Source organism: Paramisgurnus dabryanus, chromosome 20, assembly GCF_030506205.2.
Source record: "Paramisgurnus dabryanus chromosome 20, PD_genome_1.1, whole genome shotgun sequence".
Classification (NCBI taxonomy): Eukaryota; Metazoa; Chordata; class Actinopteri; order Cypriniformes; family Cobitidae; genus Paramisgurnus; species Paramisgurnus dabryanus.
The window spans coordinates 13,005,497-13,015,749 of NC_133356.1; the positions used below are offsets into that span (position 1 = coordinate 13,005,497).

Sequence of the window (10,253 nt, forward strand, 5' to 3'; positions counted from 1 at the left end):
GTCACTACATACAAAAGTTCTGGAAAGATATTGATGTGTTTGTTAAGTGTAAGATTTTGCCAGGATTTGCAGTAGGTTTGAGAAATGTTATATTTGGGTTTTGTGACACAGACCCCAAAAAAGAAAATATTTGCTTTATTATTAATTAAATTATTTTTCTATGTAAATTTTACATCAACAAATATAAATTCTCTAAATCTAAACCTCTCTGTTTTCCTGAAAGACCTGGAAAATTACTTGAATGTAATATCAGCCATACTAATAAGAAAGCTACAAGGACAGATAGTATTTGTTCTACATTTGACCTCTTCATCTGAAAATGTTTAGGTGATAGCCCCTTTGTTTTTGTCCTCTTTATTTATAGTTTTTTTCTGTATATTGTCTCTTGTGTTTATAATATGTGGATACTCTATGTCCACTTTTTTATGTTCTGTACGTTCTTGCAATTAAAAAAGATGGATTCCCATTGCTTCCCATACATCAAATAAAGTAAATTAATTTGACTGTCTTTTAAATCAACTACTGTGACCGTTTTTACACACAGTATTTTGCTATATTTTTGTCATTATCATTATTTTATATGTTATAATAAATTTGTATTTTATTAAAACATATTGGTAATCCTTAACAATAAGGTTGTGTTTATTAACAGTAAATGCATTAGCTAACATGAACTAACAATGAGCAATATCGTTGTCAGCATTTTAATCTTTGGCAATATTAATGACAATACATGTGATATCATTTAGGAACATAATATATGAACATCTCACTAAATAGGTATTTGAGAAACAAAAAATGGTTCGACCTCGCTGTGAACCTTTAGTTTTTAGATGAAAAGTGAGTATACAGTGTGTGGTGTGTCTTTGTTTTACAAATTGTAAAACTTGGACAAATAAAACTGAAAAATTTTCAGAGATTTAGGAGATTATTTAATTTCACCATTAAAATCATTGGCTCAATAATACATTAAAATCAGTCCTAATTACATCCACCCTTAACCCAATAAAAACAATATTATCACTGGACTTTGAGCTTTCTTTGTTAAAAATCACATCATAAATTATTAGCAGTTATTAGGGTCATTAGCAAAAGGCCACATCACCTCTCATTTACAAACGAGATTATGCTTAATTCCTAATTATTTAGCTCTCCAAAAGGTACATGAGCACCAACAACACGATTTTCCAGAGCTCCATTAACATGTTTTTGCTGGTCATCAAAGAAGATGTGAGGTTTGATAGCCTTTAGTATTTGCCCTTTATGAGAACCATCGAGAAGCAATGCCTCATTAATGCCCAATCCACGCTTCCGCAGAGACATTAGACTTCTGATTCCACAACTGCCTGTGCCACGTGATGTTACTAGGTAGGTACGGATTGGACAGCTTTTTGGAAATTTCTTTTGCATGACGAGTAATGCTTTTGCAAACTCACTTAGAGGACCCTGCAAAACACAAACATTATTGCCTTTCAGTAATTTTAAAAAGTTAATAATTTACCTTTTATAAACTTCAACTGTATTCAATACATTATTTGTGACACTGGACCACACAACCAGTCATAGTTTACAATGCAGCAATAGCCAACAATACATTGTATAGGTCAAAATAATAATTTTATTCCACGTCAAAAATCAGTATATTAAGTTAAAATCATGTTCCATAAAGATATCTTGTAAATTTCTTAACATAAATTTATAAAAAAATTATTTATTAGTAATATGTGTTGCTAAGGATTTAATTTGTACAGATTTAAAGATGATTTTCTCTATATTTAGTTTTTGGCCAAATATTGTCCTATCCTAACAAGTGATGCATTAATTTAAAGCTTTTTTTATTCAACTATCAGATGATATATACATCTCAATTTCAAAACTTTTACCCTGATGACTGGTTTTGTGCTCCAGGGTCACATTTTAGACCAACAGTCTTACTATTTGCAGAGCTTCGTTTTCTAAACGTTCCTCATTTTGCAAGAAAGCCTCTAGGCCATCCTGTTTAAAGACTTTCTCTGATTCATCTGAAAACAGGATTCCATCACCATCAAAGGCTACACGTAACATGTCGTCACTAGGCTCATCATAATCTCCTTGGGACATGGTAGCTGCTCCATATCCTGAAAAAATGTATACTTTGTTAGTGCATAGTGAATTGCTGTAATGTTGGGTGTAGCCCCTATTTTGCAAATCTGGTTGGGGTTAAAATTAATGTAAAATTGTAAAAGTAGAAACTAGTTTTTGAACAAAGTTAATTTTGTTATCTTTGGAAATACTCAAAAACCTGTAGGTGCTGTGGTACAGAAGATACAATATTAACTGGGAAACCTAAAGATTTGAATACTTATAATTCCCTTTTTATTTTTCAGTCGGCTTTATTAAAGGTGTAGCGGAGGATTTTCTAGAATTTTAGAAAAGAACCGCCTTCTCCACTTTAAAAAAAAAATCCTGATTGACAACTAGGAGGACCAAAGCCTTGATGATCCACCCGGAAAAAGAAAATCCTCCGCAATACCTTTAACTTAAATTTTCTGTAACTGGAAACTCCCATGCATTTTATAGTAGTAGTAATCATGTGCAAAAACACAATGGATTAATACTTAAACAGTCTTTTGTGTGTACATGGATACAGGATACAGCTATGACGTACTGCCAATGTTCCTAATCTTAATGTTCACTTTAAAACATAAAAAGAGCCTTGGAAATAACTGAAAATCCTCACCTGCATTTATTGCTTCTTTCACATTCTTAGAGTCGGTGGAGAGGTAGAGAACAGGCTTGAGGTCATTAAGATGTTCAGAAAGACACTTTTTAGCAGTAATCTCATAGATCTGGTCAATGTTCAGATCTGCAGAAAACATCAGGATAACAAGAATATGTTTTGTGTAATATATTAAGCTAATTAAAAAAAAAAATTCTGTTGAAATTTGTAATAATATGTTTCCATTAAAATAACATAATCCTATTCTATTCTATTAATATCATGGGAAAAGGTCAGAAATAATAAACAACAGTGATATTTCTTGATTTCTTACTGTGGTTTTGGATGCTCTTGTTTAGACGATCCATGTCCAGATTATTAGTTATCAGCACAATTTTAAACCTCTCTTCAATGGCTTGGTCCAGCTTACTCAATTTTTCATTTACTTTTGTAAGGGCCTATAAAGCAAAACGACTAAGAATGTTGGTAAAGTGCTAAAGAAAAATAATTCTCAATACAATACAACTTCATTTATAGGGGAAAACTCACACAAACTATTTCAATCATTTTGTTTTTGCAAGTTAGTCGACATGCTATTGCTAACACACACACAGATACAGTGTCTCACTTGCTTTAGTAATATATTTTTTTAATATTATTTTTTAATTTACAAACTAAATGGTTAAATATGAGTTTCTGATTAAATAGGTGTTATATAATATTATAAATAACATAATCACTGTAACCTTTACAAATGGAAAAGCTGCTCCTGTGGGATAGACTGCATTTCCCTCCACCAGACTAAATAGTGCATCTGATGTCAATGCAATGGTGAATGATGCCATCTAAAAAACAAAGAAACAGGGTAGTTAAAGTAAAGCCAAGTAATTGATTTTAGATGTAATTTGATGTTATTCAAACACTTTAATGTTCCTCTTTGACTGAAGTTATGTTGTTGAAAAATAAAACATTTAATCCATAAGACATTTCAAGAAATAGTGAACCTTTCAATGTCATCTCTCATTTGTGTATGGATAGGTCAATAAATGAAACCATAAACATCTTGTAACAAGAGGCAGACATAAAAACTCCATTTCAAAAATAAAATGTTTTAGACACAACACAACACTGACGCTTAAATTAGCAACATTAATAAAGACTTACTTTTAATCTGAATGTGTTCGTCGAAGTCCTGCTGTTTAAGTGACACGTCTGCTTGCATGTTTGGTTATTATATACTGTACTCTAAAACAGGTTTGCTGAAAAGGAAACAAGTTTCATTAACAGTTTCATTTCTATATACTGTATTTCTCTTCTTCAATCATATTGATGTAAATCTGGTTTGCTGAATAGAAAACAAGATGCTATGTCAATAACTAGCAACTCCCAGCTGTGATGACTGCAGCCCTATGGAATCATACCAATTCAATGGCTGATAAATCAGCCTTGTCTCACAATTAATACGTAGTAATAATAGGTCACTTTCAAAAACATAAAACATACTTTTTTGTACATTACATTGTACGCTTCAGCTATTAAGTTTTTACGGTTACAACATTTACAAATCTTTCATACCATAAAGTTTGCTGTAATTTCCCTTTTACCATTTTATTGATAATGTTACCATGTTACATCTTACGTCTGTGGTGGGGTTTTGATCTGGGATTGGGTATGGTGATGATTTTATCGTCCTACTGAAAGTGGCTCATGACAAGTCTGGTCATCCCGGTGTACGTAAGACCTATGATCGCATTTTGCTTTTTTTAGGCCCGATTAAAGCGTGACATTTTGGCATACATGTACATTAAACAATGTCATACTTGTCAACGTACTACTAAGCCAAATAAAAAATTTAATCTGGCTTTGTTACACCCGATTGCAGCTAATTGTGTGCCCTTTGGACATATCATCGTGGACTGTGTGGGTCCTCTGCCATGTTCAAAGTTTGGATGTAAATACTTGCTCGCTGTGATGTGTTTGGCAACACGTTTTCCTTCTGCTTATCCATTGCGTACCATTACACGACAATTGTGAGAGCCTTGATGCAGTTTATGTCAATTTTTGGCATTCCCAAAATCATTCAATGTGATCAATGTACAAACCTTACCTCTCATCTTTCCAACCAGTTTAAAACAGCTAAAAATTAAACATCACCTTGCTAGTTCCTATCATGCCCAAAGTCAAGGGGCATTAGAGAAATTTCATCAAATCTTAAAATCGCTCTTTCGTGCTTATTGTGTACAGATGGAAAAAGATTAGGAGGAGGGTTTACCTTGGTTGTTACTGGCTGCACATTTGGTGATAAAAGAGAGTACTGGATTTAGTCCTAATGACTTTTGTGGACTTTTGTCTGTGCATGCTTCAGAATCTGGTAAAAATGTCTGACTCGCCTAAAAATTTCCTGCCGTACATTTAAGGATTTCGTCAGAAGTTAATACAGGAAAGAGAGCCACATTTAAACTTGAAAAGCAGCAGGAGGGTATGAAACGATTGTACAGTAGAATGTCACATTGTTGAACCAGGAGATCAGGTTCTTGTGTCATGTCTTTTGCTTTCTTCTTCCTTTAAATCAAAATTTGAAGGCCTGTAGTTCATGAAATAAGGAGTATGTGATGAAAACTTGTGGTCTGTTAGCCACGGGGTGTACCACTACCCCAAACTTTACCCTAAACCCAAACCCTTTAAAAAAAAATTTTATATATATTTTTTATATTCGGAATTTACCGTAATATGTAAGAATATTTTAATAAAAATAGTAACAATATAGCATTTAAAAGATATTTTAAGCAGCTAATACAGTCCTACTCAAAACGTTTATTAAAAGTTTATTAAAATCATGTACTAGGAGAAATAAAATTTTAATCGCAAATAATGTTTTTTTGCAACATTTCAAAAGCAGTTCAAAAGTATAAAATGACGATCTGCTGCAGCCACTGTCCTGTCTGGAGTATATGAAGTACAGGGAAGTATTAAAGTTATTAATTCATGACGAGAACATTAATCCGGCTTCTCTCTGTCAAGGCACACATTTCAAAATTCTAAATTTTTAAATATCGACTAATAGACGGCATCAATGTCTCAAATTTCTAGTTTCAAGTGGGAGAAAAACTCAACAATCATATTGTTCCTTTTAATGAGTGGGTTCCCTTATCACTAACTTCATAAAAAGTTCCACACGCTCTGAGGTTTGGGTTTCAAAGATAACTATGACTGTACTGCTGTATTTTTCGTTTGTCTAGTTTTGTGTTAATTATATCCACAAAGTATTATTATATTAGTATAAAGCATATTAAAATGGTAGTGTAAAACTATTCTCCAGGGATTTTTACCCATTTAACTTAATTCAACTACAAAATGTGAGGAAGATTAGGCTATTTTATATTTATATATGGCCTATAATGTTACTGGAGTTTTCTGCTGCCCTCCAAAATTTGAAGCATTACCGAGGAGAAACATATTCATTTATTTCCAAAAAAAGATGAGGAAGATTAGAAAATACATACCGGTATTTTTTAAAACGTTTAAGCTTTCTACATGATGTAAAATCAACATATTATTATATTTGCAACCTTTTGACTAAATTGTGTGCTCATGAAGTGTATGTGTTTGTACTTACATAAGAGTAGTTGACAAATAAATATGTGACTGGTGTAACAGCAAAAATGTAGAGAAAAAACTCATAGCACAAGCGACTTATATTTATTGCTGGAGTTACAAAGTGGATGAGAAAGATTTGTCTTAATTATAAAAATAGATTATATATCTTTTTTGAAACATTTTTTGATATTATTTGTAATTCCAATAATAATTCTTTATGCATGAGAAGTGGGACTTTTCGGAATGGATCGTTAAACATGTATTTTGGGTTTGTCATAGTGAATTCCTATGGAGAAAATCACTTGCTGCCCTCCAGCTGTGCTTTGCGTGTCATCAAACCATGTGATTACAAACAACCTATTAGGGGGGTGCATCGTCACTGGTCTCACGATTCGATTGCGGTTGTCATGTCAACAATTCTTTTCAATATAAAGATCAGTTTCGATATTACTGCACATGATTTCAAACACAACTAATTCATTTAAGTTCATGGAGTTCAATATGATGAACTCCATGAACTCTCATTATGATTGATCTAAGCATTGAATCTTTAGTATCCCAGGCAACGTACCTTTTGAGGTGTTTTAGAATCTTTTCTTGGATTTGGATTCTTCAAAGTTTATAAACAGATTACAGTACCTCAAGTCTAAACTGCTGTTTTAAAATAAGATGTTCTGAGTGTGATGTAGCAGATCACAAACATAGAACCTTTCGTATTCAGGAGTTCAAGTTTACACAATTACAAATACAACATTAAAATGAGATGCTTTCCTGCTCTTTTGGCTGTAATAAAATAAGAATTGATTAATCTTTGTCTGTCATTCTGAAATCAGATAAAATTAATAATACTCAATATTAATAAACACTTAATATTATTAATAACTAAATTTTAAATTATGATGTTAAATCAAAATAATATAATTGAGTAGTATTTATTAGTATGGTGTTAGTTATTTGTCCAGTATACACAATATTTTTTGTTTAAAAGTTTATCTTTTAAATGGGTTACTATTACAGAGTTTATAGAGTAATTCTAACTCAGTTTTTATGTAATGAATTTAATGAATGATATTGCTTGTAATCTGTTGCCACAATTTTATTGACCATATATGACATATTATTTTTTACAGTGATTAAGGTACATTAGATATTAGTCATTTCATTAAGGGAATTTATATTGATGGTTTAGTTTATCTTGTTAGGCAAGTTAGGTGACCTTGTAGTCATACAACTCATTTTAAAATTATGTGTCTTAAAGAAAGGAACGCAGAGTCATATTAAAGACTAAACAATAGACACACGCAGGAGCCGAAAAAGTCATATTGTGTGTGTTAAAGAGGAAATTAACCAGATTTTATCTCTTTTTTTTTAAATAAGACAATATGTAGTTCTTACCACACTTCTTGCTTAGACTCAGATTGATGATGTAATTACCCACAATCCTAGGGGGCAACTCTCACTTCACACATACCAGCACACAGAGGCACACCTGGGGTTCTCTTACATATAAATGGGGGCAGATATCTGTCATCAGTCCTGATTCTCTTTCCCTCTACATAACACCCTCTGTGCTGCAGCCAGCAACTGCTGTTTATTTAACTTGTGACTAAGGCCAAAGAAATGAGGCTTTGGAGTAGATGTAGAGAGAAAAATCTGTTATTCAAGCTGCTTTGACCTACTGTAAAAATTAGTCTGAGAATGGACTTCGTTTTTTTTAAGAGAGAGAACATGATTGTCACACACAGGATGGCAGGTGGAGAGGGCACAACAATATGACACAACTGAGCTTAAAAATTTCAACAGAATTGTTTTCTTTTTTTTATTTGAAAGTAGGAGTTGCATATTTGTATTGTCCCAACTGGAACACTTAAGCTAACTGGAAGTATACGTTTCCCTGACATGAGCTAATGACAACATATTATAGAATGCAAGTCAAAAAAAAAAATTGTACACTTTGTTATTTGTTTTGTTCATAATCAAACATATTATACAATGCGAGTCAATAAAAATAAATGTATACACTTTGTTTTTGTTTTGTTCATTTATGTATTTGTGATGTTTTGTCTCTGCAGGTCAATTTTGCTCTAACCACATCTGATAGCCCCACCTCTCTTTTGTTACCGAAGCAAAGCCACGACCTTAAGTAAATGTTTTTCAGTTAAATGAGTGCATCATCTTTCTTTATTTTGGTATTTTCTGTGTGAACACACTACTATACTAGAAAAGGGCATAGAATAGTGCATAAGTGTGCAATTTGGTGTAACTACATTAAGTGAAGTTGTATTAACCAGCCGATAGGCCGTGATCTGCCAAAATCACCAATGTATTTTTGTATTGTTTAAGAATCCAAGTCACAAGGGCTGCATGTGAGATCATATTCAGAGCATGTACTGTAGCTGGGCTTCATCAGAATTTATACAAAAACTTTGTAATGTTTTCCTCCTAATGACATTGACACAAACACTTTGTCATTTAAAACTAAACTGTGTTCAACATTATCAAATGAACTGAATGTTCATAATGAACCACCTTGAAGTCCTCATAATTCCCACGATCTGCCTGATCTTCTCTCATGAGGACGAAAAACCGAAAACGTTAAACAGTTAGAAGTTGGTTTGTCATGTGGCTAATAAAAAGCAGCTTGAGTGGAGTTAACAAATGCGTTGCCTGACTGAAACGGTCATGGACTGTCAGTGACTCTGGCCGGAGCTGAGCTGTGATTAATGATGCTGTTTGGTGGTTTGCTAACCCTATCCTCACTTCTGCTCAGAGGTCTGTGCTCCTATTTAACTTCTCAGGGTGAAGAATGCTGGTCTGGCATCAGAGCTTTTCAGCTCATGTCCTGACAAATACAATCATACAGACAACTGGGAGCTGATTTTAGAGAGGGATCTCTTGAGAGGTATATATAGAGGTATATATGAGCGCAGTACAGTTGACTATCAGCTGTGCCTCTGTTAGCACTTCATCCTCTGTTGTCTTTAAAGTCCGCTGGAGACTGTAAGATGGGTGTTGAATGGGATGCTGGTGTGAATTGATAAAGTGGGCCATTATTATCAATCTTTATATGGCTTAAGGTTTGCAAGTTAGTTTTGGAGTGTATGAAATAACAAAATGTTTTTGTTGTCATGAGAAATAGTATGAGGAGTTTGAAACAAACCACATGTAAAAAAGCAATGGGTTTAAAATGACACTATAGGACAGGTATTTTATTAAAAATGTTGCTGCATTGTAAGTGTAAATGACAAAAAGCATTTCAAAAATATACAAAATAACTCCATTAAAAGTGAGTCTGAAAATATCCACCCTACAGTACTTTATTTTTAATATGGTTGTTTTTCATATGTTACTTATATGTCTGTAAAAATATGGCTGAAAAATTTTGTGGTTTACTGTTTTCTATACAAAATCATCTTACATAATGCAAAGAACATACAATAACCTGTAATACAATAAGTGAAAATATAACCTTGATATTTTTTATATTGACTGAGTACTACTGTCATGTCAAAGATTGAAAAGTAACACTAGTTGTGTTACTTTTAACACAACTTGTGATATATTTAAACACAAAATTAACACAAAATGACACACAGGGCCCTATTTTAATGATCTAAGCGCATGGTCTAAAGCGCACGGTCTAAGGGTGTGTCCGCATCCACTTTTGCCAATTTAGCAACGGAAAAATGGTTTGGATTGTTCCTATTCTCGTAATGAGCTAATGGGTGTGTTTGTTCCCTAATGTGCAATAAACCAATGAGATGGCAGAATTTGTAAACTGAAAACTACACAGAGGAAGAAGACCACCAGTTTAAGATTGATGTAAAAAATGGTGTTGTTTTTATTTGATATTTAAATTGTTATTTTTGTATTAAAACTTTTGGTTCTCTTTTAAAGTCGTTTTCTTTCATTCATGGAATGAAATTTTAATTAGATTTAAATTTATGTTATTTACTGG

The 10,253-nt window shown here is 32.8% G+C and overlaps 1 protein-coding gene across 1 annotated transcript; it reads right to left on the reverse strand.

The window, feature by feature from the left end:
• Positions 1–710: 710 nt before the first annotated feature.
• Positions 711–3,957, reverse strand: LOC135787562 (cytosolic 5'-nucleotidase 1A-like). The gene is made up of 6 exons (XM_065297519.1): positions 3,863–3,957; positions 3,445–3,543; positions 3,033–3,156; positions 2,720–2,845; positions 1,936–2,117; positions 711–1,446 (listed from the first exon to the last, which is right to left on the reverse strand). The coding sequence occupies exons 2-6, from the start codon at positions 3,541–3,543 to the stop codon at positions 1,138–1,140; spliced, it is 840 nt and encodes a 279-aa protein (XP_065153591.1). The 5' UTR covers positions 3,863–3,957; the 3' UTR covers positions 711–1,137.
• Between the last annotated feature and the right edge of the window lie 6,296 nt (positions 3,958–10,253).